This window comes from Silene latifolia, chromosome X (genome assembly GCF_048544455.1).
Source record: "Silene latifolia isolate original U9 population chromosome X, ASM4854445v1, whole genome shotgun sequence".
Taxonomy (NCBI): Eukaryota; Viridiplantae; Streptophyta; class Magnoliopsida; order Caryophyllales; family Caryophyllaceae; genus Silene; species Silene latifolia.
Window position 1 is genome coordinate 350,427 of NC_133537.1, and position 23,049 is coordinate 373,475.

The 23,049-nt window shown below is 38.1% G+C and overlaps 5 protein-coding genes across 5 annotated transcripts; 4 read left to right on the top strand and 1 right to left on the bottom strand.

The window, feature by feature from the left end:
• Positions 1-1,522: 1,522 nt before the first annotated feature.
• Positions 1,523-8,229, top strand: LOC141622112 (succinate--CoA ligase [ADP-forming] subunit beta, mitochondrial-like). Its single transcript, XM_074438160.1, has 12 exons — positions 1,523-1,757; positions 3,016-3,126; positions 3,510-3,621; positions 4,910-4,974; positions 5,210-5,287; positions 5,420-5,494; positions 5,585-5,737; positions 5,831-5,965; positions 6,536-6,700; positions 6,967-7,089; positions 7,839-7,910; positions 8,004-8,229. Exons 1-12 carry the CDS (start codon positions 1,659-1,661, stop codon positions 8,079-8,081), a joined length of 1,266 nt encoding a protein of 421 aa, XP_074294261.1. The 5' UTR covers positions 1,523-1,658; the 3' UTR covers positions 8,082-8,229.
• A 2,387-nt stretch (positions 8,230-10,616) lies between these two features.
• Positions 10,617-11,879, top strand: LOC141621966 (uncharacterized). Its single transcript, XM_074438066.1, has one exon. It carries the CDS (start codon positions 10,617-10,619, stop codon positions 11,877-11,879), a length of 1,263 nt encoding a protein of 420 aa, XP_074294167.1.
• Positions 11,880-15,819: 3,940 nt separating this feature from the next.
• LOC141622113 (uncharacterized) lies at positions 15,820-17,835 on the top strand. The gene has a single exon (XM_074438161.1). The coding sequence runs from the start codon at positions 15,983-15,985 to the stop codon at positions 17,534-17,536; it is 1,554 nt and encodes a 517-aa protein (XP_074294262.1). The 5' UTR covers positions 15,820-15,982; the 3' UTR covers positions 17,537-17,835.
• Positions 17,836-17,875: 40 nt separating this feature from the next.
• Positions 17,876-20,118, top strand: LOC141622115 (F-box/LRR-repeat protein 14-like). The gene is made up of 2 exons (XM_074438162.1): positions 17,876-18,478; positions 18,557-20,118. Exons 1-2 carry the CDS (start codon positions 18,227-18,229, stop codon positions 19,952-19,954), a joined length of 1,650 nt encoding a protein of 549 aa, XP_074294263.1. The 5' UTR covers positions 17,876-18,226; the 3' UTR covers positions 19,955-20,118.
• Positions 20,119-20,951: 833 nt separating this feature from the next.
• LOC141621115 (protein DROOPING LEAF-like) lies at positions 20,952-22,776 on the bottom strand. Its single transcript, XM_074437816.1, has 6 exons — positions 22,464-22,776; positions 22,236-22,361; positions 22,010-22,145; positions 21,602-21,650; positions 21,404-21,479; positions 20,952-21,277 (listed from the first exon to the last, which is right to left on the bottom strand). The coding sequence occupies exons 1-6, from the start codon at positions 22,539-22,541 to the stop codon at positions 21,218-21,220; spliced, it is 525 nt and encodes a 174-aa protein (XP_074293917.1). The 5' UTR covers positions 22,542-22,776; the 3' UTR covers positions 20,952-21,217.
• Positions 22,777-23,049: the final 273 nt, after the last annotated feature.

Sequence of the window (23,049 nt, forward strand, 5' to 3'; positions counted from 1 at the left end):
TAACTAAATATTACTTTCGTGAAACCAATAAAGTTGTTGACTTTATGGCCTCTGTTGGACACTCGTGTCCAACTCTTTTGAGGTGGTTTGAAAGTCGATGACTTCAACTAATTACCTCGCTCATGCGAAAGGATGAAATAAGTTGATCATATCCTAAATGATCAATCTAGTTTTCTTTAACTTATCAAAAAATAAATAAAGTGCTACTCCACTGGGCTATCGGGTTAGGACATACTCCGTACTAATTTGTTTTTGGACATTACCATTGTTCCTCCTATCTTGATAGTTGCCTCGTTTGGTTATTTACGTTTTTATTCATATTTGAAGAGTACTTTAATCAAAAGGTAAATAATGGTTAAAATAGAAAAAGTAGATTAGTTTTGAGGATTAGTCATTTCTTTAAGTTGTTTTGCATAGGCACATCATCTCTTCACTTGAGGTGTACATGTCAATGATTTAAATTTGAGGTTGGTTTATTAGACATGGTTTTAGTTTTGAGAATTAGTCATTTCTATTTAGATCATTTTAGTTTAGGTTGATTGTACAAAAATAATAAGGCTATTAATTAATCGATTTCAAGAGCCTCACGCTAACTTGGAGTTACATTCAAAATTAGATGATTGAATTTGGTTTAGCAATCGTGTAAGTCGAATGACAAAGTTCAAAAAGAAGATAATGCATTGTTCTTATCTATATTTCGTGTTGAGATTATTTCATGACTCGTGCGTAAAAAAAAAGAAAAAAGAATCTAGTATGATTTGATAACTAGACCTCAATATTATTGAAGCTCCAATGACATATAAAAGCAACATCTCAACCCAAGGCATAAATTGACGGTGAAAGCCCGATTGATGATTATACCTCAATACAAAAGTTTAAAGCATAAGTAGTGTCTAACGTCATACGAGATATCTTTTTCAGTTAAATAGAAACGAAAAAATTATACAAACACCCGACATATAATACCGACTTAAAGTTTTTTCTTTGGTGTATACCTTTCGATAAAGTCCGAATTCGACCCGGGTTGGACCGCTAGGGCAGCAAAGATATCCCTCATGAGTTGTAACATTGTTGCATTCTTAGGGTTTAAACTAGAGACATCTACTTTAGTTAGAACGACTTCTTACCGAACGATCTAAATGCTCTTGGATAATAAAACTAATTTTAAGCGTGACACTCACACAAGCATTTCATTTTTGTAAACATTTACCATAAAACTTTGTCGTTCACATAAAAAATTAAATTTTTGTTTTCACATGAAAAAAGTATTCCGTAATATTAAAACTCACTATCACACCTTAACACACGTTCACTCCATACCGAAAACAACAACTCCCGTTCTAATCATTTGTTTATTTTAATTAAAATATACTCTTAACAAAAACGTAAAAGACAAACAAATAATTTCGTGCAAACTAAACCGACCTGATCCATCCCGACCCCAACTGACCAATCTAGACATACCGACTAGGTCATAACGGGCAGATAGTGAGATACCCAAGTTGCGAATTTGTTTTGGGCCGATTAATCGAACAAATCATAAAAAGGGAAAATTAGGGTCTCACGGAGTTCTCATTCTCCATTCTTATTACCATTTACCTCTCTCTACATTCCTCACTTCATCTTCGCAAAATCGCTGCCGTCTCTTGATCTACACAATGAGAGGATCACTCAAAAGCTTGGCCTCCAAATCTCTTTCGTTTGCCGGTAAATGGCAGCAACAACAGCTTCGCCGTCTCAACATCCACGAATATCAGGTACTGATTCTTTTCAATTAATTTTTGTAATTTTATCTTTGTGATTTAGAGGAATTTGATCTTGTAATTTCGTCTTTTTGTTCATGATTTCATTATCTGTGATAATTCTAATTCTTAGGTTTGTTTGTTTGTGTAATAATATTGGAAGAACGATTTGTATCGGTGTCGATTTTGTTGATTGTATGCCGTACGAATGACAAAAATTCGATCGATCTTCTACTGGAGAGATATAGCGATTTTTTGCGTTGTAGAAGAGGCTTGTACCTTTCTTAATGGATAGATAAATCTCTAGAAATTAAAGTGATGGAGATGTTTTCGCTCCTGTTTCGATAAAAATATCGGAAATACGATCGATGTTCTACTGAAAACATTTAGGGATTTTGTTGCGCTAGAAAGTTATATTTCATTAGTTTGTGTTGTTTTGATAAGCGGTTTGTAGTTTTGTACATTTCTTAAAATAAGAGTATTGGCTCGTTTGCTTGCGAGGACACTGGAGGATTTTGCAAATGTGTAGATTAGATGCAAGGACCCGCTATATGCGTATCCCTTAGTTTAAAATGTGTCTGCGACATACTTAAACGCTGCTTTCACTGAGGTCCTATCCAAAACGTGTCAGTGCTCCTCATAGATAAGCCATAATTAGCAGGGATCGTGTGTGTCGTAGATAAGCAAAAACTAGCATGGCTCACTAGTCATTATTATGCAGTGTCCATTTGTTTCTATAGAACTTTTATTATGTCATTTTTCTTCGACATTATACTTGGGAGTTTTTATTCATATAAATGTTGTCTTCCAGGAAAAAAATTGTTATTGCACAAATTATATTTTGAAATGCAAATTTGTTTGCCAAAACAGTGCACCTCGTATCTCTGACGCTTGACCTCCATGTGATTTGTGTCTTTTAAAACTAATCCCGGTGTTCAACTTTAGGTTGATGTTATTTATGTATAGAAGAGGATTTTACCTTTGACCCCTTTATCATCTCTATAGCTGTGTCTTATCTGAAAACATGGAACTGTTGTTAAATGGAAGACAAAAAGAGTTTTTCATGGTTGGCTGCATGGTCACTATCATGCTACCAAAAATGCTGGAGAATTTTACGTAGCCAAACTCCAGTAGCTGACTAGTTGTAGTTGGTCGGAATGTCTTGCACTACTACTCTTGCTTCATATATCCATATATGTGGTTGATTTTTGTTCAAATGATTATTTACATTGTGCTAACTTTATGTTCATTATTGTGCGTTCCTGGAAACTAGGGTGCTGAGCTCATGGGCAAGTTCGGTATTAATGTTCCGAAAGGAGTTGCTATAACTTCTCTTAATGAAGTTCAAAAGGCCATCAAAGAGAATTTTGCTGGTCAAGATGAGGTAAATTTTGAACCATGTCTCTCCAAACTCCAGATGTCTAGTTGTTTCGGTGCTGTCATGTACTATTATATTCTTTGTTGTTGCAAACTCTATTTTAACCTGTTTTAAACTTCTTAAAAATGTATGTATGCTTGTGAGGTAAATTTTGGAACTTGCACCTTGAGAACCCGGATTCGCAATTGTCTTAGCTCCTTGTACTATTGTTTCCGCTATTATTGCAAACAGTACTTTTTTATTAAAAAATTATGTGAACTTATAAATATTATTTTTATATCTTGCATAAGAACTATAGGTGTACAGCAATCATTCCCCTATATATGTTAGTGTTTGATCATTACCATCACTCTAAAAAGGAATAACTGATTTATTAAATTTATGTGAAGGTGGTGGTTAAAAGTCAAGTACTAGCCGGTGGCCGAGGTTTGGGAACATTTAAAAATGGCTTTAAAGGTGGAGTTCACATTGTGAAGTCAGATCAGGTTGCAGATATAGCTGGTATGCATTTTTCCCATCTTGTTCTCATGCATTATTTGTGCTTCCTTTTTCTTGGGAAATCCGATGTATTGGCAATGCTTTCTTCTTTACATTACAGTGATTACACCTTATTGTTCTATGCCATAGAAGCGATGAACAAGTGAATTCTTTATGTCTAATATGCAATTGTTGGATGTTCTCCTGCCTTATTCAACATGCATATTGATTATTGCTTTGTGCCCCTTCCTCATCTTGTTAATGAATATAAACCCCCACCGCAGCAGTGCTGCACTACAAACCTTCACCTGCCCAACACCATCATAACTTCAAGACCTCTACCTCCCTCAGGACCACTATCCCATTCTTCACGGAAACTACCACACTCAACTCCGCCTCTACCAAAACCAGAGTTACACCATTACCCACCACCATCTGATCACCTAATCTTACTAGACTCGCACCCTAAGACTACCATCACCCATCACTTTCGAAGCCTGCAAATATCTTGTTGGAGTAATGGACAGATATTGGCTTTTTAGGGTTTGGATTTGTAATGTTGAGATGGTGGTGGCTGGCGTTTATAGTGTGTGGCGGAGAACCAACCTGCTTTGTGAGGGTGATGGTTGAAGTAGGTGGTGACTGACTAGCCGTTGTTCATAGTGGTGCGTGGCAGAGAATCAGCCCTCTATGGTGGAGTAAGTTGTTCGCTGAGTGGTTGGTTAGAAAGGGATAGTGGAGAGGGAAGAAGAGGGTGGTGTAAGGAGGGTATTGTTGTGCGCCGTGGTAGCCATAGTGGTGCAAGGAGGAGCAGAGGATGTGTGGTGGTGTGGGAAAATAGTTGCTAGTGGGAGGGGTATATGGGTAATCATGGTACTTAATAATACTCTACCCCACAGGTTTTGACCTCTCCTAAAATTTCGTGTAAAAAGCGAGCATATACAATCTATTGGAACAAAGGAAGTATATGTTTTATAGATTGAGTCATGCTGTTCATTTTATTTATTTTTATTCAGGGAGTGTTTATTGTTTATCCCTGTTTGACATCCCTCCTCCCCCGTTCAATTGTATTGAGTTTGTGCTTGTATTGTTATGTACATCAAGTCATTAGCTACGTATAATTGATGGCAGCTACGATTTCTGTGTTTGCTTGGATTATTAATTTGTGCGTGTGACCTACTCGGAGGCCGCTGATATAGCAGGGACATTGTTAATATGTGGGTGTGATCATAATGTTTATGCATTGAAGTCCAGTATTTATTATGTCCTATTCAGCATATGAGATTATTTTTACCTTGTCTGTCATCTCCAGAGAAAATGCTGGGTCAGATATTGGTCACTAAACAAACTGGTGCCCAGGGCAAACCTGTTAATATGGTAAGTCTTTATGTTTTCATCAGCTGTTGATATTTTAGTTTGTCCTTCCGATTAGTCTTTAGGTTTTTGTAAGTTTTGGAATATAATGGGGATAACGAAGGGTTGCAGTTACATCATGTTCTATACTGCTCTCGTAACACTTTCTCCTCTGTCTTGCTTTGTGGCGTCAAATTTTGGTTAGATTTGGGACCTGACAATTTTCTTGTTTTGCCACTTTCTTTTCCTGTGCAAACAGCTCTATTTGTGTGAAAAGCTGTCATTGGTAAATGAGATGTACTTTGCCATCACCCTTGACCGCAAGACTGCGGGTCCTGTAAGTTCCTAAACTTCGTTGCTATCACGTTCTGAATGTCCCTTTTATGGTGCATGAATGATGTTTTTTTTTTTTTTTTTTTTTAATGTGAAGCCCAGTGTGGATACTAATGACATTTTATGCCTTTTCTAGCTTATAATTGCCTGTAGCAAAGGAGGAACCAGTATTGAAGACCTTGCAGAAAAGTATCCGGACATGATCATTAAGGTGGATATATGTCCTCTCTTCTTGTGCTCCCTGTATTGTCCAATTGGTTATGCTAGACTTGTTTTTTACCGTCTCTTCTTCCTTGTTTAGGTCCCTATCGATGTTTTCACTGGAATTACCGACGATGATGCTGCAAAGGTCGTTGATGGACTTGCACTGAAGACAGCTGATAAACAGGCTGCCTTGGAACAAGTGAAGAAGCTGTATACTCTTTTCGTTCAAAGTGATTGCACTATGCTGGAGGTGGACACATCCGCTGTATAGCTTCATATTTATTTTTGCTCACTTTCTTTCTATATGCTAATTAGTTGTGGACACCTTTATTTATCCTTACAGATAAACCCTCTAGCTGAAACTTCTGACAACCAATTAGTGGCTGCTGATGCAAAGCTTAACTTTGATGACAACGCTGCATATCGACAAAAGGAGATCTTTGCTCTTCGTGACACATCACAAGAGGATCCACGAGAGGTTTGTTTCAGAGATCCTTGGTTTCACTTTCCAATTGTATGAAACAATTACCACCTTGATTACCTGTGCTGATATGTTGGTTTTGGATAAAGATGTACTTGATTATAAGTGTTGGAGTCCAGCTTTTAAGCCAAAAAAGCTCTTATGATAGGACCACATACTTGCATAACTACGCGATCCCCTTAACACCTCATTTGGAAGCAAATTTAGGACTGTGGCAGAAAGGGAGGGAAAGAATGTTTGGTACTAGTGTACTAATGTATGTTACTCTGACACTTAATTTTGGTCATGTGTCGCTTGTGCTACACGACACGACATTACGCCACTTCATTTTAGACCAAAAAAATTAAAATCACGGAAAATAACTTCATCGACACGACACTTCTCAGACGAGTCAGAGTAACATAGCTAATTTTACGCAAGAGGCACACATGGAAATATGGAATTAGATTCATACAAAAAGTAGTGTCAGATTGTCTGGTTGCTATTTTTGTTTTGGTGTCTACTTACGAACTGACATTGCCTGGCCTTGAAGCCACTGACAGTGTACCTCGTCCGTCTACTATTCAGGTTACTGCTGCCAAAGCTGACTTGAACTATATTGGTCTGGATGGAGAGATTGGTTGCATGGTGAATGGGGCAGGATTGGCTATGGCCACTATGGATATTATTAAGTTGCATGGAGGAACCCCTGCCAACTTTTTAGACGTTGGCGGTAGTGCTTCTGAGAATCAGGTAATCTACTTTTGTTGTGGTGGTCTTCTAAAAAACTTCATTGCATTATGTTGAGGGTTATTCATATTTCCTATTATTGTTCTGTGTATTGGATTGGAACTCATGTGTATTTGTAGCATTATGACGTGGTGGTTAGCCAAAAATCCCTTCTTTGTTTGTGATGAGGAGAGTCAATATATTGTTGTACCCTGGTTACAATTATGCAGCTGCTGTTTTAGTTTTACTGTTAGTTCTCCATTGCTGCTAACATGGTCCATGTGACACAGGTTGTCGAGGCATTCAAAATATTGACTTCTGATGAGAGAGTAAAGGCAATTATGGTGAACATCTTTGGTGGAATAATGAAATGCGATGTCATAGCCAGTGGGATTGTCAATGCTGCTAAACAGGTGATTATGGCAAACATACTGAATTATGTAGTTTGTACATTGTCCTACTCAATGCACTTCACGAATATTGTTGCAAAATTTATCACTGGACTCTCTCAGATACAGACCTGTTTCCTGTTCTCATCCTCTTGCTGAAGTTATCATATTAGGAGGTCACCCTTGTTATAATTTTTGTGTCGACGAGTATTCGTTTTAGTTGTGAGATTTTGGTAGACGTAGGTAGATGTAAGGTAGCGAGATGTTCAAAATACTCAAATAAGACCATCGAAAGTTGTACAATGGTCCTATCCATGCCATAAACCTGATTTGATGATAGCAGCAATATTTGAGGTGTACCATATGACGGTCTTAGTCTCCTACACAAGACGAACTGTAGGCAATTCAGCAGTTGAAATTTAGTGCATTTTCTTCTTGTAATTTGTGGACGATTTGGTTGGTCACTTGGGTTTTGCTGACATTTTTTTTGCCTTTGTCTTGAGGTAGAATATTTACTAGTCTTGTATAAGAGTGTCTCACATGTGTGACCAACCAAAATTCTTAGCGTACTCGGTCACTTATTTTTTTTCAAGGGTTGGCCACTGTCGTGCAAGTTTTTGTGCGTTAAAAAGGGGAAAACATTACACAGTTTAACAGGATATATACACTTTTTTACCCCGCCCTCCCAAATAATATCAAATAGAGAAAGTTATGTCGGAAGTTTTGAGCTTGCTTGCTACTGAAACTGAAACTCGTTTTATATATGTGCTTAGGTCTCTCTGAAGGTGCCTTTGGTTGTTAGGCTGGAGGGAACTAACGTTGATCAGGGAAAGCGAATCCTGAAGGTAAAGACGAATTTAGTCATATCTTAACTGTTACGATAAAGCTGAAACTGCTCTTTAGAGAGATTCATTGCTAATATATTCTTAAATTGGCAGGAGAGTGGCATGACAATCATAACAGCAGAAGACCTGGACGATGCAGCAGAAAAAGCAGTGAAAGCGTCTACTAGTTAAGAGTTACTCGGCTTCATAATCTGACTTTTGGGGATTTTCAAGATCTCTAAATTTTTTTTTGCATAATGTTGGCCTCACTTTGGATGAAAACTTGCATATAAGTTGACATCGTCAAATATAAATTTGATCCGAGTTGGTCACGAAGAAAGCTAATCTCTGTGCTTTCAGTCATTGTCAGCAAATATTTGCTTGGATAGTTTTGCCATCTGCTTCTAATTTAAAGGCGCAAGGAAGCCATGCCACTTAATTGCACCTTTATTCTGAGAGCTTTGAAGCACTATAATGTGGAGCGTTTATTAGTTTTTCCCTTCTTTAAAGTTGAATGGACGGTGCACGCTGTGTGAAAACAGCTTTTTGAAAGCCACTTGGATTATTATATTTTTTTTACCATTTAGATTCTCTAGTAGATCCTCTTAAATTAACCAACACTAAAATTAAGGTTGGATCTAGTGGAGTTATTTTTCAGTGTAAAAGCTTGGATGCGACGGTCATATTCGCTCGACAAGGTGTTTATAGTAAAGAATTGTTTGTTTGGTTAGTAATAAAATAAAATGAAGGTTTGGAGGGAAAATCGCCTCTTTCATTCTCCCTTCATTTCCCTCCTCGCCTTCCCTACATTTTTGATATCCAAAAAAGGTGTTAAAGTTGGTCATTTAGGCGAAAGATCTCGAGCGCGGTAAACATAGAAGTTAGGAATATCAAAATTGAAATTTGTTCCACGGAACGGATGAGCGTGAAAGCTGTAATGGCACGAGCAGCTTTTGGCATTCACGGTTTGTTGTAGCCTTTTTTTGTTTGTTTGAAGCGTCAAGCGCGGGAGTAAAGTACATGTGATATTTTTGAACTTAAAAGTCACTACACACACAATGGGGCTACTTTGGAAACATTTGGTTGCTCGTTGGATGTAATGTATATAGGAGACCTGTCAAAGTTTGACCTGATCCGTAAAGTGGATTCAATCTGATCCAGTTTTTTAGGGTAAAAAACCCGTAAATCTTGACCTGCTATCCGATATGACCCGTTTCTGACATAAAAAGAACACACATTTTGTTGTCGTATGAAACATAAAGTGAACATAATGTGATATGTAACTGGTCGTAGATTCTCTGTAGAGCGATGTAACTCCTTTGTTTAAAGAATGGAGTTCTGTGCTAGCTCAGTTAATGCGATTAATAGGGAGATAAAAATTATAACTTTTTCGTTATCTAAGATATCCCAAATAACTATTGGATCCTCTTCATTACTCTTCCTCTCCTTTTCGTTTAAACGACTTAACACTAACGGTTACAAACAAAAGTAATGAATGATGATGTGGGAGTGAAATAATACATTTCGTATAATATAAACTTATTAGAAGTAATGGACAAGGAATGAAGATGATCTTTACTCTTTAAAGACGAACATTAGTCAATTTTCACTAGTATTTCACTTAAATTTAAGCAAATAAAAATGTTATTCTCAACTTCTATAACACATTAACAAGTACTCCGTAGATTGATCAATCATTGGCAATAAGCTTACACAAAGTGCTCTAAAAATAATGAACTTATTGTATATTGATAATTTAGGACTATTTAGGATTTGTGATCCCAAAACTTAATTTAAATCATCTTCATTTTCTCTTCCCTCCATATCGAGACGATCTAAAAGTCACAATTTCAAATAATGAATAGTGATGCGCAGGGAAATAATATCAATATTAAAATGTATTAGAATATTTCCAATGGTTCTCTTTAAGGTTTTGTTTGTAACTTTTGCAAAATAATAAGCATATAGCTTACCATTGAAGATGCAAAAAATGAGATGTACCTTGCAAGCGGTAGCTATACCAAACTGCATACTTGCTTTAAAAAAAATAAATAAAAGGTAAATTTTCATTGGATGAAAGCAAAAATGTGGGACTACAATCTACAAGATGTTGTAGTTCGCCTTTATAACGGTATGTAGCCGAAAAGCAGGGTCGCTTAAAATGTCGATGTGACAAACTAAGCTACAATATATAGTAGGCTTTTAGTTGTATGTGAGAGATGCTTTTAGAGGAAATGGACTATCCATTTCTATCGAGAAAATGAGGAGGATTCGAACCAAGTAACATAAAATTTGGAAACATTTGTCCAAACTCCAAACCCCTTCTACCATATAAACATGACAAAGCAGATGACACAAGAAACACCAAACCATTAATCATTATTACCCAGCTCCCATTTCTGATTGTCCCAGATCTATACTCCTGCTACCGTCATTACATCCTACTGTCTTTTTATTTACTTCCAACATCTGCAATTTTACTCCTCCCAAATCCCAATGCACTTAAAACTCAACGGAAATCCAACGGAGTCCTTATCAAATCTAATGTTTTTCTGAACCACACCTCTGTACTCTCTGAAAAACATTTGAACTACACTCTAACTCAACCCAACCCAAAACACACCTTTGGATCTTTCCACTTCACCCTCCTTTCTGTCTCTCCCAAAACTACTCTCATCTCTCTCCCTTCTTTTCTCCACTTCTCTAAATCCTAGATCCGCCAACCATATGGCTTCCACTCGTTTTATTATCCTCATAATTTGTACACTACTTGTATCAGCAGAACAATCTCCAAAACTAAGCCTAACTGATATCAATGTCTTGGCTATAATCAAAGACACTTTAATTGACCTCCCCGGTTCAACATTCTTCTCTACCTGGGACTTCACCGCTCCCGACCCGTGTTCCTCATTTACGGGTTTGACGTGTGCGCTCTCTCCTCCTTCTTCAGACACGCTCCGGGTCACCACCCTTGAACTTGGAACCGGCGTATCGGGTACGCTCGGGTTAGCCGGGACGCTCCCCGAGGCTATAACTGAATTAACCGAGCTAACCCAACTAATTCTCAACCCGGGCCTAGTAACCGGCCCAATCCCAACTCAGCTCGGTCGACTGAAGAACCTACGAGTCATTTTCCTCTCCCACAACCGTCTCACCGGTCCAATCCCGAGTTCGCTCGTCGAGCTGACTCAGCTTCATACAATAGACTTCAGTTTCAACCGCCTCACCGGTCCAATCCCACCTAGTCTCCTAACCGACATACCGAACCTCAAAATCTTAATCCTCGCCAGTAACCAACTAACCGGGAATATACCCGACACGTCTACGTCTCCGAACTCCCTGTTCCACCTAGACTTAAAATGTAACCGTCTAGTGGGTCCCATCCCAACCACCCTACCGTTAACCCTCCGCTACGTGTCACTCTCACAGAACCTCATGTGGGGCCCAATTAACGGCTCAATTTTAAAAGCATTACCAGATTTATCCTACCTGGACCTCAGCTACAACCAATTCAGTGGGTCCCTCCCTACCTCATTTTTCCGTCCTACGCTCTCAACACTGTTACTCAACCACAACAATTTCTCAGGAATAGTTTCGTCCGATTCCGATACCGATACCATCTCCCGTTCACCTGCGCCGTATCCGGAAGGCGCCGCCGTGGACTTAAGTCACAACGGATTTTACGGCCGCCTTCCGGATGCTGTCGCGGGTGCCGAGAATATTTTTCTTAATAATAACCGGTTTAGTGGGCCCGTCCCTGACGTGTACGCTTATGGTGTCAAAGATGGAAGGATTAAAACGTTGTATTTACAACATAACTTCCTCGACAAGTTTCCGAAGAATGTGGGTCCCAGTTTGCCGGATAATGTCGAGGTTTGTTTAGCTTATAATTGTATGGTTCCCCCTTTAGGCCTTGATTTGTGTCCCACTAGCGTCGACGGCAAGGTTTCTCGGCCGGCGACGCAGTGTTCCGTCTTTCACAACGGTTAGTATTCTTAGTATAATAACTACAACAACAATAATAATAATAGTCCAAGTATTAATTCAGCGTAAGCCGAATTAGTACATTATTTAAATTTCAAATATATACATAATAGTACAAGTTATTACTTACATTTCATTTCCTGACATGTATGTGAGTATGTGACATGCCTGTCATTAATTATTTAAGACGGGTATATTTGTCTTAACAGTATCGACTCATAATAGTGTTAGTGGACCAATTGAATTACAATATGCAAAAAATGATGGTAGAAATAGTATGAAATTGGATTGTTGTAGTAGGAAGCATGTGGAAGATGTATAGGCAAGTTTGGCATTGTATGGTTTGTTAAAAGGTGTTTTCATAGTGTTATATATTTGGATTTTTCTTCCATTTTTGATTATTTTTTAAGGTGTTTTTTATTTTACTCCTCACTATATTATTTGCAGCTTTTTTTGTTTGTTTTGTTTGTTTATTGCCTCTCCATAATTGTATTCTATGATTGTGCTCCCTTGGTACAATGTACATTGGTTTATTATAATGTTGATGATGTCTCATTATTGATTATAGTAAAGATTTGTGGAATGACAATGTTATTACGTTATCGAGTGGTACTGAATTTCATTACCATCATATTCACACGAAGAAACATCATCGAGGTTATCTCATTATTGTCCTTTGTCGAAGGTAATTTACAGTTTCACACTTTAGACTGATGCTCATGAGAGTCTCGTTGAGTCGTAGGTGATGGTGTTTAAGCAACTACTTTCGTATTCCAAACATATGCCATCACGTAAACCTTTACTGTTACTAAGTAATTAATAATACGAGTAATTAAATCCAAAGTATTAATTAATAATAGAGAAGAAAAGATATTTCGAAGAGGCCGGGAATAATGCATAAACTGTGGTCCAGTCCTGGTCCATATTAATGGATTTGTATCTTTCAAAGAAGGTAGCTATCGCTACAACGGCAAAGTAATTGATAGTTAAGCAGGTAGGACATGTTCCAAATGAGATGAAGATATTACAACGTACACTGTATGGTCTTTATTGTACTAATTAAGATACTTGTCCTCTTCTTCTCTTAACCAGGCCATTTGACTATTCTTCTCTATTATCAATCGTTAATTCGTTACATTAGCTCTCTCATCAATTGTACCGCCATACTCCCTTTAATTTTGTGTTTAATTTTTTGCATCCATTGAATCTTAATTGATGAGTAACATGTGCAAGACGATGTGATCTTATTTACGTTCTTGTCTAAAAACTGAGTAGAGATTATGTTGGATTTATGATCCAAAAATATATTTGTTATTAATTGGATTTATCTTGTTAACAGTATTGTTAGCTAATAATGTTGAACTAATTAGTGGTTAACTAGTAAATAGGATTATGAGTACTTGGTAGTTCAACGTGTGTTAATGGCTTGAATTTAGCATGAGTTGTTTTATGTGTGAGTCTATAAAAGGCTAGTAATGTATCGGAATTAATTGAGTCAGTTTACGAGAACTTTCTCCATATGTTTCACTCTCTTCTCTCATTTTTAGTCTATCAGATTATTCAACTTTTTTTTTTATAAGGTAAGAAAACGAGATTATTTAACTCTGGCACCATATATATGCACCGATCAAAACTTAGACAAAATCTAATCAAAATTTGAGACAAATTCATTTCAATAATTAAGTTTAATGGGGAACAGGGGCGTCTTAAAGTAAATGGAGGCCTGGTGCACCATAAAAATATGAGGCTCCAAATATGAATGCATCTGTACTATATATCGAGGAGATTGCATTAAATTTTATCGATAAAGCTTGTAAATTTGGCATTGCCAAAAGCGGAGGCCCGGTTCCGCCGCCCGTGGTTGTCCGTGGTCTTAGACACCCCTGATGGGGAAGGATGTAGGGCATTGACTTTGGTATGACTTTGATAGTTAGTACAAGCATGCATGCGCGACGTTCCACTTCGCCGGGGTCTATATATATAAAGTGGTAATAACAAAGGATGTAAGCAAGCAATGGTGTGATACCCTTTTTAGAGGGTGCATGCATGGGACAATGTACTTTATGCCCACTCAATTTAATACCCTTAATTACCCTAAAGACCTTTCTCACATCATCAAAAGACAACTACACAAGATCATGGGAGCAATACTAGAAAAATATTTAATTGTAAAAAATGTTAGATCTGGCGGTTTTAATTAAAACTAAAATTCTCGCTCATTAAATCATTTTATGCAATAACTTTGTTAAGTTTTGTTACTGGATCTGAGCTGCACCCAAATAAACTTATAAATGAGAGAGTGTTCAGTTCATAAGTCCCAGCACAAAAGCCAATTCGATCGTATGTAATGCATGCATCAAAAACAAAACACCATGCATGGTCATAAGTATTTATCCCGTGACTTTATATTGAGTCACATCAGCAATATATAACAAGAAGAGAAGAGAAGAGAAGATGAGAAGGGATTGATGAAACGGGGCGAAAGTGCGTGGAAGATTAATATGTCAAGTAATTGTTAAAGGTACCCGATAGTTTTGTCACGCGAACGATACAATTGCAACTCGTGAAGTATGTACTAGGTGGGCCAATTGCCAATAATCCATGGTCTTCTGTAATGCTACGATATATCGGGATATTCGAGATATCTACGGTATCGTGATATATCATAGAGAATAATATTGATATTATATCATACGGAGTATATTGTTTCCGTTAATAGGAGATCCTAGATTTAGTTTCGGGTCTATATATACGATACCTATCGATTGTATTGAGACACGAACGAACTATTATCAATAACACGATTTCCTTTATGAATTCCTCCCTCTCTATTTCTAATATGTAACAATAAAGAGATGACTATTCTCCTTATTTTCCGTTTTAGGTCATGGAGAATGGATGTTGTTAGGCTAGGCTCGAATCTTACTCCATCCAATTAAGTTGATATATTTGATGAAAATATATGTTAATTCTTACGTACTGAAGGAAAAAAAAACATTAATTTAAGAATTTTATATAGGACTGAGGGGGTTAAAATCCGCGAGCATGGTCAGCTCAAACTCGAGTTTTGTTTCATGACCACAAGCCGAGCAATAAAGCCAAACTCGTACTCGACTCAGCTTGTTATCACCCTTGTCCGGCTGTCCCCTACCACACATATAGGCTCTGTTTGGTAAAACGATCGAAAAGGTACTAAACCCGAAAAGGTACTCAAACCCGATAAGGATGAAATTAAAAAAGGTAAAAAGCTATTTAAAATTGAAACCGATAAGGTATTGATTAATTGTAAAGTGTTTGGTAAACTAACTGAAAATGTAACTGATTTTTTGTAAAATGACATTAATAATTATAATAAATTAATTTAAATAAAGGGTAAATATGTAAAGTAGAACATTTCAGCCACCTGAAACTTTAAAAAGCTACCTGGAGTAGCTTTTCATTTCGTGTATTTGAAAAGTCATTTCAGTGACTAAATGACTTTACCAAACAGCACTAGGTAAAACAACTACCTGAAATATTAGTCAAATCAGGTTGCGTGGTTAAATCAGGTACCTGAAATGTCTTGCCAAACATAGTTATAATACCAAAAAAATGGCCCAAAGTCCAAAGCATGGGCTTCTCTCAACACAAAAAAAGCCCATTACTTTCTTTATCGGACCATATTAGTAGTACACACTCCATCTAGTATAGCAACGAGAAAAAGTATATGAGAAAATTGACGCCAGAAGCCAAGTTTGGGGACAAAAATTGCAGCAAAATATTAAACATTTGTGATCCATTTATACAAGTACTTACCATCTTTTGTTTACCTTTACTACCACAAGGTTATTAAAAGTGACAGGACCGGGGTCATTTGTAGTTTTTATATCTAGGTGATAAACAGACCGAGATAGACCTAACTGAATAACTAATAACTCATCAAAAGTCTTTTCAAAATAAAAATGTAAACAAATAATCGAAATATCCAATTTGTTAACAAAAACACCAGATGGAGGGAATAATACTTGACCCGTTAATTGCAAGATTGGAACAAGAATTTGGGAAAACGTTTCAGCATTTGGGATTTGTTAACGCCAAAAAAAAATTAGACTGAAAAAAGCGGCAAAAATATGGCGGAGGAAGAAGAAGTAAAGTCACAACTTTTAAACATGGGCTTCTCTACCGAACAAGCCACCTCCGCCCTCATCGCCACCGGCGGCACCTCCGCCGTCCATGCCGCCAACTGGCTTCTTTCTAATCACCCTCCTTCATCTCCGCAACCGTCGCAATCACAATCACAACAACCCAAACTCAACAAATTCTTCTCTCTCCACCACCCTAACAAACGCCTCAAACCCTCCCCTCCACCGCCGTCTACCGCGACGCCCCCACCGCAAACACCAAAGCCGCCGCCGCCGGAGCCCTTAGCAGAACGCATGCGACCCCGCACCGTCGATCAAATCATCGGCCAAGACCACATCCTGGGACCCACCTCAATGCTGACATCAGCCGTCAAGTGTAATAGACTCCCTTCCTTAGTCCTATGGGGCCCACCTGGTACAGGAAAAACCTCCATTGCTAAGGCGCTTGCAAACTCGACTACTAACTCATACAAGTTTGTCTCCTTAACCGCGGTTACTTCCGGGGTTAAGGATGTTAGAGAGGTGGTTGAGGAGGCGAGGAAATTACGGTTAAAAAATGGGAGAAGAACTGTGCTTTTTGTTGATGAAGTTCATAGGTTTAATAAATCGCAACAAGATTCTTTCTTGCCTGTTATTGAGGATGGTAGTATTGTTTTTATCGGCGCTACGACGGAGAATCCGTCGTTTCATCTGGTTACCCCCTTGTTATCTAGGTGCAGAGTGTTGAATCTCAAGGGTTTGGGGTGTGGGGATGTTGGGAGGGTGTTGAGGAGGGCTATTGATGATGTTGAACACGGGTTGGGGGCGGGTTTTGATGGGGTTAGGGTTTCGGTTGGGGACGAGGTTATTGAGTTTTTGTCTGAGCAATGTGATGGGGATGCTAGGGTTGCGTTGAATACTCTTGAGGTTAGTGCTGTTACGGCTGTAGGCCGTGCGAATTTGAAGGGGAAGGAGGGGAACGTGGTTGTGAGTATAAGGGATGCTAAGGAGGCGTTGCAGTGTAAGCATGTTGCGTATGATAAGGCCGGTGAGGAGCATTATAATTTGATTAGTGCGTTGATTAAGTCGATGAGAGGGAGCGATGGGGATGCAGCTATGTATTGGTTAGCTAGGATGTTAGAAGGAGGGGAGCAGCCTTTGTTTATAGCTAGGAGGTTAGTCGTGTTTGCAAGTGAGGATGTAGGGTTGGCGGACCCTGCAGCGGTCTTACAGGCTGTGGCATGCCATCAGGCATGCCACATTATAGGTATGCCGGAATGTAGGATAAATTTGGCTCAATGTGTGGCTTATTTAGCTTTGGCACCGAAGTCAGTAGCGTCTTACCAAGCATTGAATGAAGCTCAGAAGGTTGTGAGAGAGTCGGTTGGAGGGAATGAAGGGGTGCCTTTACATTTGAGGAATGCACCTACAAAACTTATGAAAGAGGTTGGGTATGGAGAGGGTTATATTTATACCCCTGATGATCCTACAACACCTCAGACTTTTCTCCCGCCTTCGCTTGTGGGTCGTAAGTTCCTTCATTGGCCTCCTAGCAATGCTTGAGGAAGGTATCTTGGTTCAGTTGAGCTTTTGTTTGTTTTATGCTGGCTATGGTAAATCTTAGACTGATATATTTTGTTCAGGAGAAAGTCATGTAATGCATGGTATTAGGCTTTTAGCTCAGTTGATGAAAGATTTTAGGAGTTGAGATTCAACTGCTCCCTACGTATCAATCATCAGTCATTTGTTTAATTTTGATTAATATACCCCTAGGCCCTATCAAGGACTAAAAAAGGTAAACGAATGATTGAAATCTGAAAGATTATTATCTTAGATGCTCTTGTATCACTTTCATCTTAAAAGCTCTTGTATCACTTCCCCCCCCCCCCCCCCCTCCAAAAAAAAAAATCTAAATACCTTGTCAAATTTAATCAAGGAGCATATTAAAAGAGCTCGAAAGGTGAAAGCTTTAGTTGATTTCGGAAACAAATTGAAAAGTGTCAAAAATCTAAATTAAAGTAGTACGAATAAAAATATTTATATTTCGTGGAGGTTCAAACTCAAAAAAGTCAGAGGGATAAAGTTAGGTTTAAGAATTTTTCTCTAGCCAAAGAACTATGACTATTTCTGAAGGATGACCATGTCAAAAAGGTCACCTTTTGAAAAATTTATAATACTTGTATTGTATCATACCCTGGCTGTTTTGCTTATATATTAATGCTGCTGAAACTCTGAAAATTTGTTTGAGTGGAAATGGAGGCAGAGACCCACAAAAACTTGCCCATATGTTGGGACATGATTTTCGACAAGCTTAACAATCCAAGTGATCGGGACTCGATCTCATTAGTCTGCAAGGAGTTTCTATCAATCACTAATTTAATCCAGGAGAGCTTAACTGTTTTCAGTCCATCAATCAATGTCCTCGCTAGTCTCCTCCGTAGATTTCCACATCTGAAGAAGATAAAGCTTCTGAACTTCCAAGGAGACCTCAACCGGGCTTTTCATGTAATTTCGCAATCTGGGTTGAACTTAGAAGAGTTGGATCTCTCCTGCAATGGAAATTTACCTGATGTTTGCCTGCAGAATCTGGGTTCCACCATGAAGAATCTGAAGATACTTGGCTGTTCGCGTTCATCCATGAAAGATTCCGACCTTGTCAAAATAGCAAACTTTTTTCCCCAGCTTGAGGAGATAAACATCAGTGACTCTTATTTTCCCCACATAGTTGATAGTAAAATCATTGCTGTGACTGATGAAGGGATCGAGTTTTTGGCGTCCAAGCTCAAAAGACTGCGCAAAGTAGTTCTTTCAGGAAATCGATGCATTTCAGATAAGTCCCTCATTTCGTTATCATTGAACTGTCCCTTTCTTCAACATATTGTAGCTGGTTACAGTACCAATATAACAGAATGTGGGATTTCCTTTCTTTTACGTAATAGTCCTCGATTGACGTCCTTGTGTCTAATGGCACATTTTAAGATTGGATCATTTGGTGTTGAAAATTCAATTAATTTTCCAAAACACTTAGTTTCGCTGAAATTTGTAAGTCTGAACATCTCTGATGAGTTTCTGCATTCGGTTGCCAAAGCACAAATCCCTCTGACAGAACTCACTCTGTCATTCTGCAAAAGTTATACGTTTTCCGGGATCTCATCTCTTCTTCACTCTCATCGATATTTAAGATCTTTAGCACTACTTGGAGCTGAATTCCTCACAAATGAGCATATAGACTATTTGTGCCAGTTTCTTCTAAACTTGTCATCGATACAACTCTATTGCTGTCCGCTTCTATCAGATTCAGCTTTTGTTATGCTCTCAGAAAGATGCAACCTTTTAAGTCGGCTTGAAATTGGTTATAGCTGTGTAGGAAGTGAAGAATGGAACAATGTCCGTCCTCTAAAAAACCTCGCCATACGTTCCTTGAATTTATCATCTAATCAATTCCTGGGCAGTGCTAATCTCAGAAAGGTCCAAGGGATTTTCCCTAATCTAGAGAAGCTTAACCTTTCTAAATGTTTTCAAGGTACTGAAATGTTGGATGTTGCTGACATCCTTGATTACAGTCATACAGTCAAGAGTTTGGAGTTGAATGAATGCCGCCAGTTAACGTTCTCTAGAGAAAAGGCCAAGGTCTCAAAACTGGAAAAGCTGGTTGCAAAATATTCGGGGATAAACGATGAAGTTCTTGCGATGATCGGAAGAAACAGCCCCCGCCTGCTTTACTTGGATTTGGAAGATTGCGAAAACATCACAGAAAAGGGAGTAAAGGAGGTGATAGAATCATGCAAAAGACTGAGGTACTTGAGCTTAAGCGGTTGTTCAAATGTAAATGTTGATGTTGTGGAGTATATAGTAGATAACGAGCCTTCTTTGAGAAGACTAATCTCACCATCCTGCGGGTATCCCGAGGAGGAAGATCAGATATACTTGCTACAAGATTGTCTGGTGACCAGAGGGGTGGACTATGAAGAGTTCATATAAGCGGATGTTTATGATACTATACATCATCTGAAAACAATCTCTTTGTCAGAACAACCCCGGGATAAGTCTGCAGGCATCCCGGGGTGAGCACGGTCCACGGATAAGATATCAAATCAGAAGTGTATGTTCGGATCACATATATCTATCCAATCTAACATTTTAGACATCCAAGGATATAATATTATTAGATTTACTTTTTTTTTTTGTGGGTCTGTTTTAGTGTTTAATTTAGCTAGATGTTTGCTTATTTTTCTCTTCAATTTTTATTTTTTTTTTAGCTAAATGAGTTATTAGGAATGGGCCTTATCCTCCCATGTGTAAAGACTTGTAGCCCCAAGCCTTTTCTAAGCCTTTTTCTAAACCATTAAGAAAGGATCGCACGTAGAATCGCGATCCCACCGACCAGGAGAACCCGGCCTCGGGCCCTGGCTCGAGTCAAGCATATTCCAGCCCGGTCAAGCCCGCTCCTCCCCCTGGCCTGGCCCAGGTTTGACCAGGAGAACCCGGCCCGCCCCTAGCCCGGTGTCACGTTCCGAACTTTGAGCCGGGTCGTGGAGCGCACCCTTGTCTAAACTCACGACAAGAATGCTAGCGAGAGCGTCAAGCACTAGAGCATTCGTAATCGGTCTCGGTTTGCGTGTGTCGGGATCCTAGTCTCGATCCTCAACGGTTGACACACACATGTTTGTTAGTAAGTAATGAAGGCAAGAGTCGTTCATAAGAATGCAAGCAACAAGCAATAAGAAGACAATTGGGTGGAAAACAGATTGATTGACTAGTACTCCCCAAAGAGGGAAATTTGATATTACAAGCCTGCTAGCAGGAAACATAGAATGTGCAGAATAACGATACGTTTTCTAAACGCCTAAAAACGTATCTTAAACTAAAAAGCTAGCTCCAAGATTCGACACGCAGGAAATAATCTTGGAGTACTACATGACTATAAAAACAAAAACGAAAATACACAAGTAGAAACATAAAATCTAAGGATTCGAAGTGAACGGATCACACGCACAATTTTTAGGGATTGGCGGCTCGTTACACCCGGCCCCGAGTACAGGTCTACCTCTACCTACACCAAACTTGATTATCTTAATTAACTAAAGATGGAGTAGTGTTCTTAAATAGATCAAAGCTTATAATAATAGAGTTAAGCAAAATAAGAACAAGGGGTTACAGTACATATATCAGATTCCATAGATTGTGAAAACTAGAGAGATGACAATCAACAATTGGAGACTCTTTTTCTACTTCTTCCTCCGATTAACGCCTTAGAGGTGGTTGCATCTCTCCACAAGTGACCCAGCTCAGCTGGGTTGACCACTGATGATCAAATAATTAGTTAAAATTATGTTGAAAAGTCAAAATTATTGATCCTTACAGATGACAGATTTGACCAAATATATGGTATGAAATATGAATATGAATATAAGAAGAAATTAATCTTACGTTTTTAGCAGCAGCACTAAAAGCCTGTCTATGTGGTATTTCAGGGTTTGCAGCTTTAATGCGCTGTATCTCTTCCCTACAATTTCAAACCACAAAAAAAAAAATGTCTTGATTAAGTTACAGACAGTAAGAATAATATCAAGTTATTATCAATGGGACGAATGAACAGTAAAAACAAAATTATGTGTGCGTACTTACTTCATGAACCTATTGTAAGCCGATGGAATTCTATGCTTCTTCTCTCGAGCTGTATGCATTCACAAATTTAATTCATTAAAATTCAACATATTAACCCAACATGCATGAATTGATATACATTACATAGCCATGGAAAAAGTAGTTGCTATTCCCTTCTAATTAAGGGAATAGTAAATATGTGTGGACGATTTCTAAAGGACCTATTATAGACTTTTAAAATTAACCCATATTACTTCGTCGTAGGAATAGGGGTTATTTAATGTGACGACTTAGATATCGGATATATATCCACTTGTATAGTTTACCGGAGTCTTAGCAATATTATTATTATGATGATGATGCATATAATTAATTAAGTAAAGTAAAAGAAAGAAAGGCATAATTATAAGGAGATAAAAAGGGCGGTACGTTTGACAAGAAAAGGCCTAGGACACAGAGGGTGAGTAGAGGCAGATGAGGATGAAGATGAAGCAACATAAGCAGTAGTAGTAGTAGTCGTAGTAGTCGTGGTCTCCTCGATTGGCTTCTCCATTAAATTGTTTCCCTGAAACAACATTCACCATGCACGTACATACGTACTTCTTAGCGTTATTCATTCATCCATAATCACACTATTACTATGTATAGTAGATACCTGAGGAAGGGTGATTTGATGATCAAGACAATTAGGTGGCCTAGTGTTCAAACATGAGACATTCCCACAATGTCCACACTTGACCGCCACCGTCGTCTCTAGTAACATCATGCTTGGTATCACAACCTTGCATTGCATAGTTAAATAATTATTAATACATAAAAATCAAGAGTAGTATAATATATATGAGCAATATGATGGATAATCGTATAATATATAATTAATTACCGCAAGAACAGTGTTGCAAAAGTTGCAATCAACATAGCAAATACGATCAGGAGGTGAACCAAGCTCCATGCTATTCATTAATGAACTAAATAATTAAGAAAGCCTTGTTTTAACTTAAAGTTTATTAAAATTATTAAAGTTTTAGATGTATTTATTTATTTATGATTTTTGTAAGGGAGACAGAGAGATATAGCTAAATGAATGTTACGAATGGATAGTAGTGTAGAAACACAAATCTAGGGTTTCTATATTAGTTATTACTGTATATCCCTCTACTGATTTCCCTACTCAATGACTTTGTACGCTTCTCATCTTAAATGTCACGCTCACCAAACTTTATTCTGGATTCTAATTTTGTAGTTTTTATCAAATTATGTAGTACTCCTTCATCCTGGTCATTTATTGTCATTAATTGCGTTAACCTCTTCTGTTATCCTCTTTTGTAGTATTTCTATAATGTATACTATATAATGTCCTCCCTCTATTTCGGTGATATGTTTACACTTCTTTTATCACTAAAACGGAGGGAATATCTCATTAAATTATCTAATTGATCTCTTAATCACACCTAGTTTCTCTCTACACT